The sequence below is a fragment of the Lathyrus oleraceus genome, chromosome 1 (assembly GCF_024323335.1).
Source record: "Lathyrus oleraceus cultivar Zhongwan6 chromosome 1, CAAS_Psat_ZW6_1.0, whole genome shotgun sequence".
Taxonomy (NCBI): Eukaryota; Viridiplantae; Streptophyta; class Magnoliopsida; order Fabales; family Fabaceae; genus Lathyrus; species Lathyrus oleraceus.
The window spans coordinates 427011318-427029993 of NC_066579.1; the positions used below are offsets into that span (position 1 = coordinate 427011318).

General features: G+C 32.1%; 1 protein-coding gene and 1 pseudogene across 4 annotated transcripts; one reads left to right on the forward strand and one right to left on the reverse strand.

The window, feature by feature from the left end:
* Window positions 1-7020: 7020 nt before the first annotated feature.
* Window positions 7021-12324, forward strand: LOC127079399 (GTP-binding protein OBGC, chloroplastic). 4 transcript variants are annotated; one of them, XM_051019792.1, is made up of 7 exons: window positions 7021-8054; window positions 8672-8945; window positions 9967-10258; window positions 10364-10523; window positions 10887-10995; window positions 11315-11460; window positions 11908-12324. In XM_051019792.1, the coding sequence occupies exons 1-6, from the start codon at window positions 7120-7122 to the stop codon at window positions 11405-11407; spliced, it is 1863 nt and encodes a 620-aa protein (XP_050875749.1). In that variant the 5' UTR covers window positions 7021-7119; the 3' UTR covers window positions 11408-11460; window positions 11908-12324. The 4 variants fall into 4 exon arrangements, with proteins under 4 accessions (XP_050875749.1, XP_050875753.1, XP_050875740.1 ...); XM_051019796.1 differs by lacking the exon at window positions 11908-12324 and adding an exon at window positions 11547-11795; XM_051019783.1 differs by having other exon boundaries at window positions 7022-8054; window positions 11905-12324.
* Window positions 12325-17803: 5479 nt separating this feature from the next.
* Window positions 17804-17903, reverse strand: LOC127115990 (uncharacterized; annotated as a pseudogene).
* Window positions 17904-18676: the final 773 nt, after the last annotated feature.

An 18676-nucleotide genomic window follows, 5' to 3' on the forward strand; every position in this document is an offset into this window, starting at 1 on the left:
CTTCACAATAATAGTTCAGAAGCACTAAAGTACTCTAAATAAGGAGAAATATCATTTCCAGCTAGCAAGTAAAGATATGTTAGTTACTCCCAAAATCATGTTAGGACTCCAAAAAGAGGCATTTAGTGCACCAATTCCCAAGAATAACAACCTCCTTTTGAGGATTCCCACGATTTGCGGATCACGTGGTCGGGTCAAAGTGCATGTCACAGACCCCCACTCTACAAAGCTGAGATAAGGGATTGGAAGTAAACTATTTTGGGCCGGACATAAAGCCCAAGAAGCAAAGGTGAAATTACAATCAATATCATTTTATTTTAATGTTCTATTTAAATTTGATCTCTGTGTGTAATTTGATTTATCGTTTATTTGCATTTTATTTGTAATTTTCTTATTTTGACCAGTCAATTAAATATGTACCTTTTAGACACCCTTACATTAAATAAATTAGTTTTGAACCCATGGAAACATGTTTTTATCCTAAGAAATTTGGTCTACGTTGATATGTTAAGTGTGGCTTGAATCACAAGTTATAGAATTTAAATCAAAGTTTTTATGGAACTTGATTCGAATAAAACCTTTTAGTGATTTAAATCAAACATCAATATGAAGTTTGAAATTTGGTTCTGTTAGATTGATTCAAATTAGGATGTGTGTGATTTGAATCACAACACTCCCTGACTTGACTTGTAAGACCTTTGATTCAAATCATATGATCCAAAAATATTTTGAAAAAGAAACGATGATTTCAATCATGTTTTAGTGTGAGTTGAATCACAATCACAAATCATGATTCAAATCAAATGATAAATTTCTCACTTTACTACCTTTGATTCAAATCATTCTTTCTTTGATTCAAATCATAACCTCATGATTTGGCTCAAATCATTTTGTAACTTCTTCATATTTTTGTTACTAGCCTATAACACCTATTTAAATCCTTTTGGTGTCTCTTTCTAAAGAGTTATATGTTCAGTCATCTGGTTGATCATTCAATAAGCTCGTAGGCTTGTAGTTTCTTAATCTTGTTTATTGACTAAAAGATATTCATCAAGAAAGAGAAGTATCACAATGAGGTTATTCCAGAGTGAGAAGTATTGATATTCACACCCATACTTTAAAAAAACTTGATAAAAACTATGAGAGTTTTTTCATTCACAAACACACTATCTACTTAATTCAACCTTGTGAAAAACTTCCTAGAATGTTGATGTTGTGAGATTTTTTAGCTGTGTTGGGTGAGATTCTTTAGATGCCTTTCATCGTCTTCAACCTTGTATCAAGAAACCATTTTGTGGTGTTTAAATATAAAGATTGAGTGTAAGTGATAGATCCAAGGTACATTAGGGAATCTAGTGTATTTTGTGAAATTTTTATTGTGTGTATCAGGAAAAATAATTGTTTTTTGCCTATGGTATTTGGTGGTGATTGTCTACCAAGAGACGAGTTTCTTTGTACTCCATGGAAGACTTTGGAGGAATTGAGTAAAGATTGTCGTAAAACAAAGTTGAGAATTGTCCAATCTTTCTTGGGTAGAACAATTACTCAGACAAGGATCTATTAGAATCGAGTAAAGGTTGTTGTATAACAGAAGGTTGGAGCAGAACTACTGTGTCCAACAAGATCTTCGGATCAAGATCGTTGAAGACATTAAATATCGACAGTGTAGTCTGCTTTTACATAAGTGAATATCAATTTAGATCTATGTTGGCTAAAGTATTAAACTTTTAGTGTTCAAATTGATTATAAAATTTTGTAACAAATATTTGTATAATAATCTTTATAGATAGTGACATTACAATTTTAAATAGTAACACCATCGAATAATGGACTAAGCTCTAGCGAGGACAAATAAGCTGAACCATTATACATATAATATACATTTCTCTTTCCATACCTTTTCTAATTTTTTGCATTATATCGTATGCTTTCGAAAATTATTCATCTTTAGAATTCCATCTAAATTTGATCTTGTTGGTATTGGTTTATAATATAAGTTTAGGTTTGCGATATATCTAGTCCATTAAATATTTTACACCTTGATTAGAATTGTAATGACTGTAAGTTTAGATTAATATGATGTTGAAAATATTATTTATAACTTTATAAATGAGTGGAGAGAAATTGAACCTTTTTTTTCATAACATTGCCTTACAACAATATATTCTTTTATGTTCACAGCTATATACTTTATATTTTGTATATTTATTGTAAAAGTTTATTATTTTTATTATAATAAGTATTAATAATAAAAAACCAATTTAATGTGGTTCATAGTTTTGGGATTTTGGTTCTGAAAATGGTATGATTTATTTTGGTTTCAATGTAAATAGATATGACCATTTAGTTGGGTGGTAATGAATTTTAATGGTTTGGTAATGAGTTTTAATGGCTTTAAATTCTTGATGGTAGAATCAAGCCTATATTTCCGCATTTTGTTTTATTGATCTTGTTCTTCTTTTGTTATCAGGAACATAGGATCAATATATATATATATATATATATATATATATATATATATATATATATATATATATATATATATATATATATATATATATATATATATATTAGTCTAACATTTGTTCTTAAATTTATACTTTTTACCTAATTTAATCTCCACTTCTCTCTTTTGACCTCGCTTTATTCACACAAAAGATCAAAACTCCTATTTATTTATTTAAATTAAAAAAATATTTATGTTAAAAAATATTCAATTAAAAAAGTTATTTAATTAGGAGTTATATTTCCTACTATTTTATCTTATTACAAAATAATTAATTATGTCTAATTATCTGTAATAATTCAATAATAAAATTGTTTATCTGCTCTCAACTCACAGAACCTCGGTAATTAGTAAATTACCAAAATACCTCTATACTACAAAAATAACAAAATCAACATAATGAATAATTCACACCAACAATTAAATAAAATACTCTAATTATAAGTTGAGGTGTTACAAATGTCTCCCAAACGACTTTCTCACGGAGCATGGGAGTTTGCCCTTGAGATAAAAAACATGTATAGTTCCATTATCTACTGTTAGTCATATGAGAATGACTCATACAATGACTCCCTAGAAAATAGGTAGTCAACAGTCTCCCCTAGTCACGGGGGGGCAGGTACGACCTTAAAGGGTTTCCTAAAATCTAGGCTCAAATGACCATTTTATATACGTCTCCCCTAATGGTAAAAAGGAAGATAAAAACTTATGCATTCAACACTTAAAATAAAACGCTTACAAAATAGATCATTTCACCTCACATGAACAGGACCCCTAAAACCACCACCACACCATAATACAGGGCTTCTGGCCGCCGTGGACAAGCCCTAACCTTCATAAAATATTATAAACCTACTAAGGTATGTAAGTGCCCGTGCAATTGCAGGAGTAACATGCACACCTATACTTTTTTACCAGTACAACTTCAAAACCCTTTTATACTCCATAGCAATAAGGGTCGTACGATCCATCCTGAACTACCAACGGTTGTGATCTTCACAATAATAGTTCAGGAGCACTAAAGTACTCTAAATAAGGAGAAATATCATTTCCAGCTAGCAAGTAAAGATATGTTAGTTACTCCCAAAATTACGTTAGGACTCCAAAAAGAGGCATTTAGTGCGCCCATTCCCAAGAATAACAACCTCCTTTTGAGGATTTCCACGATTTGCGGATCCCGTGGTCGGGTCAAAGTGCATGTCACAAACCCCCACTCTACAAAGCTGAGATAAGGGATTGGAAATAAACTATTTTGGGATCGACATAAAGCCCAAGAAGCAAAGGTGAAATTACAATCAATATCATTTTAATTTAATGTTCTATTTAAATTTGATCTCTGTGTCTAATTTGATTTATTATTTATTTGCATTTTGTTTGTAATTTTCTTATTTTGACCAGTCAATTAAATATGTACCTTTGAGACACCCTTACATTAAATAAATTAGTTTTGAACCCATGGAAACATGTTTTTATCCTATGAAATTTGGTCTACATTGATATGTTAAGTGTGGCTTGAATCACAAGTTATAGAATTTAAATCAAAGTTTTTATGAAACTTGATTCGAATAAAACCTTTTAGTGATTTAAATCAAACATCAATATGAAGTTTGGAATTTGGTTCTGTTAGATTGATTCAAATTAGGATGTGTGTGATTTGAATCACAACACTCCCTGACTTGACTTGTAAGACCTTTGATTCAAATCATATGATCCAAAAATATTTTGAAAAAGAAACTATGATTTCAATCATGTTTTAGTGTGAGTTGAATCACAATAAAAAATCATGATTCAAATCAAATGATAAATTTCTCACTTTACTACCTTTGTTTAAAATCATTCTTTCTTTGATTCAAATCATAACCTCATGATTTGACTCGAATCATTTTGTAATTTCTTCATATTTTTGTTACTAGCCTATAACACCTATTTAAATCCTTTTGGCGTCTCTTTCTAAAGAGTTATATGTTCAGTCATCTGGTTGATCATTCAATAAGCTCGTAGGCTTGTAGTTTGTTAATCTTGTTGGTTGACTAAAAGATATTCATCAAGAAAGAGAAGTATCACAATGAGGTTATTCCAGAGTGAGAACTATTGATATCCACACCCATACTTTAAAAAAACTTGAGAAAAACTATGAGAGTTTCTTCATTCACAAACACACTATCTACTTAATTCAACCTTGTGAAAAACTTCCTAGAATGTTGATGTTGTGAGATTTTTTAGCTGTGTTGGGTGAGATTCTTTAGATACCTTTCAACGTCTTCAACCTTGTATCAAGAAACTATTTTGTGGTGTTTAAATATAAAGATTGGGTGTAAGTGATAGATCCAAGATACATTAGGGAATCTAGTGTATTTTGTGAAATTTTTGCTGTGTGTATCAAGAAAAATAATTGTTTTTTGCCTATGGTATTTGGTGGTGATTGTCTACCAAGAGACAAGTTTCTTTGTACTCCATGGAAGACTTTGGAGGAATTGAGTAAAGGTTGTCATAAAACAAAGTTGAGAATTGTCCAATCTTTCTTGGGTAGAACAATTGCTCAGACAAGGATCTGTTAGAACCGAGTAAAGGTTGTTGTATAACAGAAGGTTGGAGCAGAACTACTGTGTCCAACAAGATCTTCGGATAAAGATCGTTGAAGACATTAAATATCGACAGTGTTGGCTGCTTTAACATAAGTGAATATCAATTTAGATCTATGTTGGCTAAAGGATTAAACTTTTAGTGTTCAAATTGATTATAAAATTTTGTAACAAATATTTGTATAATTATCTTTATAGATAGTGACATTACAATTTTAAATAGTAACACCATTGAATAATGGACTTAGCTCTAGCGAGGACAAATAAGCTGAACCATTATACATATAATTTACATTTCTCTTTCGATATCTTTTCTAATTTTCTGCATTATATCGTATGCTTTCGAAAATTATTCATCTTTAGAATTCCATCTAAATTTGTTCTTGTTGGTATTGGTTTATAATATAAGTTTAGGTCTGCGATATATCTAGTCCATTAACTATTCTACACCTTGATTAAAATTGTAATGACTGTAAGTTTAGATTAATACGATGTTGAAAATATTATTTATAACTTTATAAATGAGTGGAGAGAAATTGAACCTTTTTTTTCATAGCATTGCCTTACAACAATATATTCTTTTATGTTCACAGCTATGTATTTTATATTCTGTATATTTATTGTAACGGTTTTTTTACTTTTATTATAATAAGTATTAATAATAAAAAATCAATTTAATGTGTTTCATAGTAATGAGTTTTAATGGCTTTAAATTTTTGATGGTAGAATCAAGCCTATATATATATATATATATATATATATATATATATATATATATATATATATATATATATATATATATATATATATATATATATATATATATATATATATATATATATATATATATATATATATATATATATATATATATATATATATATATATATATATATATATATATAACAACACTCACTTAAAAGATAATAATAAATTACTAAAAATCAAAAAATGAATAATGTGAAATAATTAATAATTTTCTATTTATTATGAGATATAATTAATAATTATTGATATAAAAAATACTAATTATTGTAATATTTACGAGATCTTAATTTATTTCTTCATATATTTATATATTTATATATTTATATCACAAGCCATTTTTTTTTGGTTTATAAATTGTACGTATTTTTCTATTATAAATAAATATGAATTTTATTTTTAGTGATAATTTATATAGAGAATTATATATTAATATAATCTCTATTATTTTATTTATAAATTAATATGATCTCGTAATGGAAAATTAGATTTTTTTAAATTAAAAAATTAATTATATGAGTGAGATATATTTAGTAATTTTTTTTAACTTTCTACAAATTATAGTTTTTAAGTTAAATTGAATTAAATAATTAATTAAATAAAAATACTAATTAATTGTTATATTAAATTTAATTTAAAGACTATATGATTTGAAGTAAGTTAAATATATATATATATATATATATATATATATATATATATATATATATATATATATATATATATATATATATATTATGTTTAATATATTTCTCTACAATAATATTTAACTCATACACAATCTATCTCATTATTATATCAATTTATTTAATTTTTAAAATATATTTTTTTAATTTATACACGATGATCTTACTTTAATTTATAAATTAATATAAAATTTGTTTTTTGTTATTGTATTTATTTTATTTTTAAATATAATAATAATTAGTTTTAATGGACCGGGTATGTTATTTAAATGTAATTATTTTTCTTTTTTAATTAAACCAATAAATTATTTATTTTAATTTAATAATTTAAGAAGAGTCCATGCGTATGCACAAATTGTTACTATACTTTTGTTTTGTTTAGTAGTTTAATCATCATAATCTATTTGTTTAGTAGAAATATAAAGGTAAAATAATGAGACATATTTGAATAAGAAAGTAATTGTCTTTCGTACACACGTGGCCTTATCCAAATGAAGTTTTACATTTCCGTTTTTTGTTTTCTCTGATTTGCGAAATGTAGTTCATCTTGTACTACTACGTGTTGTTCCACTTTTCGAAAATGGCGACTTCAATCTCACCATGGTTCTCTCCCATTGCTATAACATGTTCCAACACACGCAACCGTCGTTATCGTTTACCCACCCGCACTAGAACCAAACCTCCTCCAAACCCTAAACTCAACAAAAACCAAACCATCAAGCATAATTCTCCGCCACAACCGCTACTCCTCTCGGCCGCCGAACCCACCACCTACACCCGTCTCCCTCTCAAAGAAGACTATTCATCATCCTTCTCTCCTTCCTCCTCCGAAATCAAACTCTCGGAATCAACACCAATTCACCAATTTCTCCACAAAGATGAAGATGATGAAGAAGAAGAAATCGATGGTAATTTCGAAGGAATTCATGACTCTGAATCTGAAGACGACGACGAAGAAGAAATCAGTGAGTATGAAGATGATGAGAACGAGGAGGTTAACGAAAATGAAGAATTATGGAGTGAGGAATCGGAGGGTGGGGGGAAGGAGAAAGGGTTACCGGCGGTTATGAGATGTTTTGACCGGGCAAAGATATATGTAAGGTCCGGAGACGGAGGGAACGGATCGATGGCATTCCGGAGGGAGAAATACGTCCCGCTTGGAGGGCCGTCGGGAGGGGACGGAGGGACAGGTGGCAATGTGTATCTGGAAGCTGATAAAGCGATGAGTTCGTTGTTACCGTTTCGGAATGGGATTCATTTTCGGGCACCGAGGGGGTTACATGGGAAAGGAAAGAAGATGATTGGTGCTAAGGGGGAAGATGTGGTGGTGAAGGTGCCTCCTGGGACGGTGGTTAGAGAGGCTGGGAGTGATGTGGTGCTATTGGAGATGGTGTATCATGGACAGAAAGCATTGTTGTTGCCAGGTGGTAGAGGTGGTAGAGGGAATGCTGCTTTTAAGTCTGGGAATAATAAAGCTCCCAAGATTGCTGAGAATGGGGAAGAAGGTCATGAAATGTATGTGAGTGAGTTTTCATTTGTGCTTTGTTGTCAATGATAATAATGATTACTTATTCAACATAGGATATAATGTGTGATATTTTGAAGCAAATTTTAATATCCGAACGCGATGGTTCAATCTGCTGAAATGTGAATTGGCATCATATACAATTTTGGTTACTGGGGTTTATTGTATTTTATGAGAAAGTTAGAAATGTGAGAGACAAAGGAGAGTTAAGATGAGAGAGTAAGATAGAGAGTAATATAGGAAAGCTAGAGAGATAGTGACGATGACTTTCGTGCCATAAAGATAGTGAGGATCCCGTATCAGTATTTTTGATTGGGTGAGTTGGTGATTCACTGTGAGTGGCGTTACAAGTTAGCATATGGTTGGATTTCTCTTTTCCAGTTTTGTTCATCTAAGATAATATTTGAGAGTTAAATGACATCATGGATGGAGGAGACGTGGTCATGACTAAAACTGTACTTGTTTTTGTTTGGAAGAGAAACTTGTTTATACTTGTTTGAGATTGTTGGGGTCGTGAAAGAAAATATAATGTGTTTCTTTTGTTTTCCTGAGTCTGTGTTGAGTTTCAAATTTCAAGAGTCTAAGAATGCTGGTTTTTTTTGATCAGGTGGTTGGAGTTAGAACTCAAGCTGGTTGCAGATGTTGGAATAGTTGGTGCTCCAAATGCAGGGAAAAGTACACTTTTGAGTGTTGTTAGTGCTGCAAAGCCAGAGGTGGGAAATTATCCATTTACAACGCTGCTTCCCAATCTGGGTGTTGTTTCCTTTGACTATGATTCAAATATGGTAGTGGCAGACCTTCCGGGTCTTCTTGAAGGAGCACACCGAGGTTTCGGTTTAGGTCATGAATTTCTGCGACACACTGAAAGGTGCTCTGCACTGGTAGGTACTTTTGATCAACATGCAATCAAGATATTTATTCTATCTTATGTAGTTAGGCATTTAGGCTACATATATATATCTTACATCTTCTAGAATCTCAATTCTCACTAGTCCTAGTGGGGAAGAAAACAAAAACAGGGTTTAATTATGAGTATGTTCTTTGCTTTCCTTTTTCCTAAAAAAAACATTATGAACTTCATTGCCCTTCTTAATTTCTTAGACACTTAAAATATATAACTTAGGCCACTGCAACCTTTTGATCTAACAGACTAGTGTCAGTTGTGTTTAAAATAGATTGAGTAAAATTTGTTTACTTATTTGAACATTTTGAGTCTGTTACCATCCAATATCTTACCCTTATTTTTACTTTTTTTCTTTCTGTGACTGTCATACCAGACTCCAAATCAATCAATTAGTAGATGTGAACCCAGCCCACTCTGAATCTCTTTATGTTGAATGTCATATGCAAAAAGATAATTCCGAAAAGATGATTTCTCAATCTGCCCCTCTATATGCTAAAAATACACTACCGGAAGAGTGCTCCCAGGTAGTGTATTTTCAGATAAAGACACTTCCGGAAGCATGCTTCCGGTAACAATTGAGGGGCGCAATGAGAAATTCATTGTTCTAATAAAAACATTGACATAGTGTCCACCTATCTAGATTAGGGTTTAATGGTTATACACTAACAAGTGTAACATTGTTTTACACCATCGTCTAATAAAAACTCATTATATTGGGTATGTAAACCTAGATAATGACAGTTTATATAAATATAGCAAATACTCAGTTTTTATTGGACGTTGTCAGTGTAAAGCTAGTTTACAGTGACAATGCATGTCTCCTTTTTTCTTTAGATTATGAGTATGGTTTTATTTTACTTTTTCTGTTTCTACCTCTGATATTAGTAAGCTTGCTATTTCAAACTTTCAAAGTATGAGAATTTGATATTTCTGTCCGCTCTTTCATTTCCTCACCCTGAGATTTTCCATTTAAAATAAGTCTTTACATTGTATTTCAGATACATGTCGTTGATGGTTCATCACCACAGCCAGATCTTGAGTTTGACGCAGTTCGTCTAGAGCTGAAGCTATTTAATCCTGAACTTGCTGAGAAGCCTTTTATAGTTGTTTATAACAAAATGGATCTTCCAGAAGCATATGAAAACTGGGAATCCTTCAAGGATAAGTTGAAATCTCAGGGGATCACACCTTTTTGTATGAGCGCTGTCAAAAGGGAAGGTACTCATGAAGTTATATGTGCTGCTTATGAACTTTTGCGTAAAAATAAAGAAGACAAGGAGGAATATGAAGGTTATACTTTGTTTTATGTGTATTCTATATATTGTTGTTTCATTACCAAAACACTTCTTTTATCTAATTACGTTTTTTGCATTTGGACAATATGACCTGTTTCAGATGGAGAAGATACGGTAGACATGACTCATATAGCTCACGCAGTACAGAAACAACGGAGTGCATCCATTAGTGAGTTTGAGATTTTTCATGATAGCAGTTCAAATGTTTGGAGTGTAGTTGGATCTGGATTGCAACGTTTTGTCCAGATGACAAATTGGCGGTAGGTTAAATAGTAAAATTGTGATTAAGAATACATGTCCTTTACAGTAAGACTACATGTCCTTTTTTTACAGCAAGAATCTGAATACATGTCCTTAGCATGTTTTTTTCACACCATTTTGTTATTTTTATTACATGTTAAACATACTTTACTTCAAAACATCAACAAATATTCTTTCTATACTTCAAAAATATACAACCGTTCTAGAACAGCGTGAAAAAAATATGAAGGCTAGAAGCCCTATCCTCTTCTTGGATACTTGATACGTGTCTGTAAAAAAGTGTATTAGGACTAAAATTATGCTTAAAATTGCAACCTCCATTCATGGACAGTCTCATGGAAACCAGTGAATCTTTTTTACAGGTATGTTGATTCAGAGAAAAGATTCCAAAATGTTCTTGAGGCTTGTGGTGTGTTTAAGTCTCTTGTGAAACTTGGTGTAAAGGAAGGCGACAAAGTGATGATTGGAGAGGTACATTTTCATTTTTCTTCAGCATTTCTGTTCATTGTAATTCTCGTGGTGTGTTTATGTGTTTGGTTTATTGAGTGGAATTTAGTTGTCAGTAACTGCTTCAAATTCACATGAAACTATGTTTCCTTAAAGGTAGAACACTATTCATAGTACTTTCTATGACCTCGAGAATAACCTAGAAACATAAAAAATTACTATAAGATGGGGGGACAAAGCTCTTATTTTTTAACAATAAATCATGTAGTCCTACTCAAAGCTCTACAATATTGTGTCATTCCATAATTCATACCCATTGACCAATTGTTCTTCTATGTATCAGATGGAGATGATATGGCATGACTCCTCAAACAAAACCAGTGAATCAAAGATGAAGATATCCACAGATTCAATTAAGTGGCCTGAACAGAAGTAATGCCACTCTATTTGTGTGCTTCTAGCTCCATGTGTACTGCAACTACACGATAGGTAAGCAGAACATTATTCTATAATGTGGTTTTGTCCTTTGCTATATCGACAAAAGCTGTCAATAAACTGACTGAATATAATAACAGCATTTACAATTGCGTCATTTGATCCATGTAGCTGACTTCATTCGGTGAGATAAGACTAAGACTTGATTGTTGCTGTTATATTGTATCTATATATAATGGTATTAGCACATATAACAACCAAATGGAAAAGTGAAACCTGAAAACCTCTTGTTTTATCCTCTAATCTATCCTTATAAGTTATTGCTATAGTAATTACTATTTCATTTTAATTAGTTTCTATGTATTTAGGATATAATCATCAGTGGCCATGTTGTAGTATTTGCAATAGTTTCTTCAACCATTTAAAATTTAACTTTTTGTCAAGTATCAAGATTTTCAATTAGAATTATTGAAATTTATGTTTATTGTTGATGAGCAGCAGTTCATGCAGGAAGCTAGTTTGGTCAAAATGCGATGATATAGACGAGGACAAAAGTCATGAAAAGCTGCCTCAAGAATTGTGTTAAATCATACAAATTACAAACTTGTTCTTGATAGGATGCTAGTTGCATTCACAATTTTCAAATTCTTTTATTTGCCAGGAAGCTGAAGTCTTCAACTGCTCACAATTGAGTTAAGCAAGATACAGTTGTAATCGTAAAGGTGTACCTCTTATATTATTTGTAACCAAAGGAAGATAATCTAGTTGCTTGTGTAATTTTATGATGGTGTGATGTAACAATTTTGTTACTAGGTGTAAGATGTCCAATATTGTCTCATCATTAGATTTTTACAGGATGCTCTTATGTCGGTTGCATAGTTTGGTGAATTTAGAGTGGATTTTTAGTTTCACCTGAAATCATTCTATAAGTGTTCTATTTTATCTCAAGAGTTTCTAATCTATATGCTAAATTATTGAATGATCTAGTTGAGATTGAAGCTTGTTCTCACTTTTTAAGAAATGGTATAAAGTGATATTTAACAATATTCATCTTCAAGTTACTAAGCTACTGATGAAGTTAATTAATGAAGCACATTGCATATGCATCACTAGTTTTAGAGGAACAAGTTAAGGAATAAGTGATTTAAGGACCACGATATTGAATTAGATAATCATGTTAATAATTTTTACAAATATTTGTTTAGCTCATAAAACAATTGCAGTTATAATGATATTGTGAAAAGAATTATCCCACAACTTATAATTCATGTGAATAATGAATATGTCACTAAAATGTCTCAATTGGAGAAAATTAAGAATGCAATGCACAATATGGATGATAATTCTGCTCTAGGTCTTGATGACTCTTGGAGATGTTTTTTTCAAGTCTATTTTGAACAAGGTTGGACTCTTTCTAATCTCAATTCAATCAATGTGACTTTGATACCTAAATAACATAAAACATATTCAATAGAGCAATATAAACTTCTTGCACTTGTAAACTTTCAATTCAAAGTCATCACTAAGATCATTGCGAACATGTTGGACGTCTTAACTCCTAACATTATTTCAGAACACCAACGAGACTTCATTAGGGGCAAACATATTTATGAGTGTATTGAGATTACTTCGAAAGCCATTAATAAGTTGGACAAGAAATTCTTTGGATGTAATAAGTTAGACTTAATAAAAGCCTTTGATACTTTGAATCGACACTAACTTATTAAAGTTTTTATTCAATTTGATTTTAATCAAAAAAATTGTGATTGGATTCTTACCATTCTACACTCAGCTAAACCATCGATCATGATAAATGATAAAACTACATGATTTTTTTTTGCTCTAGAGAAGTGAGGCAAGGAAATCCTTTGTCTCCCTTGCTTTTTTGTATTGCTGAAAAGGTATTTAGTGGATAATTATCCATGTTGGTGGATCATGGTAAATTTACATGCATATCAGTTGATAAGACAACCATTAATAGTCAGGTTTTTTTTTTGTTTTGCCGATGACTTTATGATATTTTGCAAAATGAAAAAAATGCTCAAGTCAATAACCATCTCCTTTAACAATATGGTCATCATTACTAGTCATTTGGCTAACAAACTTACCAACATTTCTAAACTCTAAAATTGTTCCCTTATTGTTTTCACCCTAAGAAAAAAAACCTCACTTCTTAGAAAAGAAGGAGGAAAATAGGGTTTTATTAGTGGTCATATGCTTTGAATAACCTTTGTCAATGTACCATTTAGTGTTGGAGGCTGTAAAATATTCCTACATTAAAAAATCAAGTCTTAACTTTAGATACCCATATCATCTTGAGTCCTCTATTGTTAGTTTCATAAAATTTTCTATCACATGAGACACAAACATTTGAAGAGTCAGATGCATTTTTCGTTTTACACTCAAAATGTTTCTTATAAAAGTATAAACGTGGATGTCCTTCTTTGCTCTCATGATTTTTCTTAATAAAATAAAACATGACAATATGATCTTCTTTATTATAGTAGTTGCATTTTAAGATTTTGCAATAAGATGTGGGTTTTGCATTATAAATGTTACTAAAGTTTCTACTATTGTTGTTGGGTTTATAGCCAAGATTGACTTTATTGTAAAAAACTCTTTGATTTCCCAACAAAATATTCAAATTGTCTCTTCCTTTGGTGAATTTGATAAGTGTCTTTTAAAGATCGTAAATTTCATTTTTTTAAGTATCACATTCATTGCACTTAATATATCCATCTTTTTCATTAAGAGTGGAAGAGTTTTGAACCGGACCATTTTGTCTTTCTCTAAGAATTTTTATTTTTTTCTCCAGATTTTTTTTTAAATTCAAGAGAAGAGATGATATCCTTGAATATAGAGATAATTTGTATGCTTTACTTGCTTTTGTTAGTTCGTTTCTTACAGATGCAAAACAGATCATGATAATAAATTAAGAGGTTATCTCATCATCTTCATAATTTGCCATGAGACAGATGTTGACTTCTTCTTCATCATCTGAAGATTCCGTATCATTATCCTCCCAAGCAATGTAAGTTTTCTTGCCCTTTTTTCCCAAGGTTTCTCATATTTCTTCTGATTTTAATTTGCCTTTTTTGCTAAAGGACAATTTGGTATGATGTACTTTTTATTTCCACATAGGTGGCATGTAGGGATGAATTTAATATTTTTTTCTCATCTTTTTTTGTTCCTCTTTGGTTGTTTCTCATTTCTTAGATTCACAAATTGTAGTGACTTTAGGTGGCCAACTACAGTTTAAGCATCTAAGAATTTTCACGGCTAATTCCTCATTTAAAAATGATTTTCCAGAGTTCTCTTATGACTCAGATATGGTAAGCCCTATTTGCATATGATTTTATGTTCTCTTCAGATTTCATTCTGAAAAGTTCATACTCGTGACTTAATGTGCCAAACCTTTCCCTATTTATCTCAATAGTTCCTTCTTGGGTGTTTTGGAGGATTTCCCACATTTCTTTTGCAGTATCACAATGAGAAACTCGAAAAAATTCATCAAGACTGACAATTTTTGCCTTCAAATCGCACTGCACATTTTTCTTATCATCTTTGGTCCAATCATTTTGAGATTATTTTACTACAACACCATTAACTTCTTGTGTAAAAAAAATAGACCTTCCTTCACACCCTTCAAAATACCATGATTCATCCCATCTATGGACAACTTCATTTTATTTTTCCATAAAATATATCATTCTCCATTAAAGTAAGGGAGTTTGTTTAGTGAATAGCTTGAAGTTATTTTTCTCCTGGGACGATTGGTTTTTAACAAAATTTAGAATCTGATGCGACTTGTTAGACAAGTGACTGCAAACACAAGAAGGGAGGAGGTGTAAATTGTGGTGTTCAAAATTCGCGATTAATTTAGAGGTTTTATTACTTAAAAGGCAAATTATACTATTATTTTTAAGATATGAAAGAAAAGTACGAAAAATAAAATAGTAAAGTAAATAACATAAATTTAAAAGATAAGGGTTAGAGAAATGGAATCAGAGACTTATCTAGGTTCGGTCGAACGTATCTAGGTTCGGTCGAACGTTGGCCTAGTCCTGTCCCCGATAGATCTTCTTGATATTTCACTATAATATTGTGATTTTATATGTTATGTCCACAATCCTTTGATAGAAACTAATTGAGAGATTTTACAATATTATAGTGAAATATCAAGAAGATCTATCGGGGACAGGACTAGGCCAACGTTCGACCGAACCTAGATAAGTCTCTGGTTCCATTTCTCTAACCCTTATCTTTTAAATTTAGTGTTACGAGCGTAACACATGGTGTGACGGACGTCACACCCCCACTCCTATTTTTTTGGCTTTGACGCGTAACAGAAGCACGTTCTCTCCTATTCTTCCTCTGACTCGTTGACACGCTAGAAAACCTACTGAAGAGACTTTGGAAGAAACAGTTACTTTATGGATGAATATAAATAGACCCAATTATGGAACCCTGACTCTCTCTCTTCTCTTTTTTTTTTCCGCCGTGCAAGTTTTTACAGCAATATATTTTCCCAGCATTTTTATTTCCCTAGCATTTTATTTTCTTTTCTTTGTTAGCTTAATTTTTTAGGCATTCGATTAATTTTCTCACAATAGTTTCTACACCGGAAACTACTATGTAACTTTGACTGGATCTAACCTTACGTTAGGTCATAGTATTTTACTTCTTCGTTTTTATTTTACTGTCTGATAGAAGATTGTGAAGAACAAATCCAACCGGTTTGTGGTGGAGTGTTCGAGCATCGAAGCTAGGGAATAACCAAGATTTCTATTAATTTTACAGGTTCATTAATTTATCGTTTTAACTTATATATGCTCTGTACTGCTGTTTATCTATACTGTTTATCTGATATGGCTGTATTTAAGCATAATTATTGTTTAGGCTTGTTTAGCATGTCCGGCTAAATAAACTTAGATATCGATATGTAAAGTAAGCGGAATAAAGGAATCAAAACTAAGTTGGTTTAAATTTATTTAAAAATATAGTCACTCTTTTTATGGTCTCAATTTACAGAGTTAACACCAAAGTTTTTGTACGAGAGTAAAAAACATAAAGAAGTTAAAATCAATAGAACGACGGTTTGAGCTTTTAACTGGACAATATAAATTGGACACTAACTTTAAATCAGGGCGAAAGTAATTTTTAGAGTTAATTAAATTCTAATCATTTTCAAAAAGTATTTTTAAAGGTTAAATGTGAGGACGAGAGTTAAGCATTTAAGTTAATCATATAATCTAAGTCAACAGAGCGAGAGTTTGAGACGAGGGCGTTTAAATGGTTAGTATTTTCTTAAAAAGAGTTTCTATAGATTCTATTGTTTTCAAAAAGTGATTTTAGATTTAACTAAATAGTGAGAGCGTACGTTAATATAGAGTCATAGTCTGATTCAACAGAGCGAGAGTTTGAGAAAGGACTTTTAATCAATAGTGTCTACTGAAAAGACTTATTTTAAAACTAAGAAACCAACGAAGACTTGATTCCCTAATTACGACGAACTACATACCGATATCCGCGTTATTTGATATTTAATCTAGATCCTATTTTAGTTTTACTTTTCCCCCTAATCATCAAAGTATCATTCGCCTTAGCTTTACGAAGTAACCTTAGAAAAACGGTATATCAATTCATTAAGTCCCTGTGGGATCGATATCTTTTAAAACTACGCGATTAGACTGTGCACTTGCAGTCAATACCCCAATCGACTCATAAAGTCGCGATCAAGTTTTTGGCGCCGTTGCCGGGGACTTTTATTTAGTCGATATCGTAACTCTTCTGTTACGCTGTAGAGACTAAGGTAATTTTTATTTTTCCCTTGTCTTTCGTTGATTTGTATGCCACACACTCGCTCACAAGGCGAACCTTACTACTTACGAATCAGATGTTGAACGATATCTCCGAGTCTTACGACGAATTCGGGAGTATCGTGCTGCAAACAATCTTCCTCCAATCGAAATTCCTGATCTCAAAAATCTCCTTCCTTTGCCGATACCCGAGATGGCAGAACCAGCTCGTGCTCTTCGAGATTACGCCGCTCCATCGCAAGATGAGCCGCATTCGAGTATTGCTCCACTCGCAATCGAAGCAAACAACTTCGAACTTAAACCTTCGCTGTTGCAGGCAGTGCAACAGAACCAATTTTCTGGAAATCCTACCGAGGATCCAAACCTTCATTTATCCGTATTCGTCCAATACGCTGATACTGTTAAAGCTAATGGTGTCACTTCAGAGGCAATTCGACTTCGTCTTTTTCCTTTCTCGCTAAGAGATAAAGCTAGAAGATGGCTTCAGTCTCTTCCTTCCAACTCAGTCACCACATGGAATGAGTTGAAGAAAGTCTTTCTTGCCCGATATTTTCCTCCAAGCAAAACAACTATGTTAAGAGCTCAGATAAATGGATTTAAACAGAAAGATAACGAGTCTCTTTTCGAAGCATGGGAAAGATACAAAGACATGATGAGACTTTATCCACACCATGGTTTAGAGGACTGGTTAGTAATTCATACCTTCTATAATGGTCTCTTATACAACACAAGGTTAACAATAGACGCCGCCGCAGGTGGTGCGCTTATGGATAAACCTTACACCGATGCTTATCAACTTATCGAGAGCATGGCCCAAAATCATTATCAGTGGGGAAGCGACCGAACAATGGTAGAAAAACCTCAAACAAAAGGGGGCAAGTACGAGATAAGTAGCCTTGATCATGTTAATGCAAAAGTGGATGCTCTTGCCCAGAAAATTGAAAGTTTAAATGTATCACCTCCAGCCACCGTGGTTGCCGTAACTCAAAATTGCGAAGTCTGTGGAATCCAAGGTCACACTCCTAAAGATTGTCAACTCCTAACAGGAATCCAAGCAGAGCAAGTGAACTATGCTCAAGGAAATCCCTACTCGCATACCTATAACTCAAACTGGAAGGACCATCCTAATTTTTCATATAAGAGTAATAATGCTTTATACGCACTAGGTCAAGCTCCCAGTCAAGCCCCAGCTATACCTCCTGGATATCAAAAGCCGACCCCATCTACACCTAACAATAACGTTCCTAGGAAATCCAACTTGGAAATCATGATGGAGAACTTCATAGCTTCTCAACAGCAAACCAATAAAGAGTTCTTAAACCAGAATGTACACACTAGCGAACAGATTAAACAACTAGCAAGTAAAGTAGATGCCCTGGCTACCCATAACAAAATGCTGGAAACACAAATCTCATAAGTAGCTCAACAACAAGCGCCTACTGCTGCCCCAA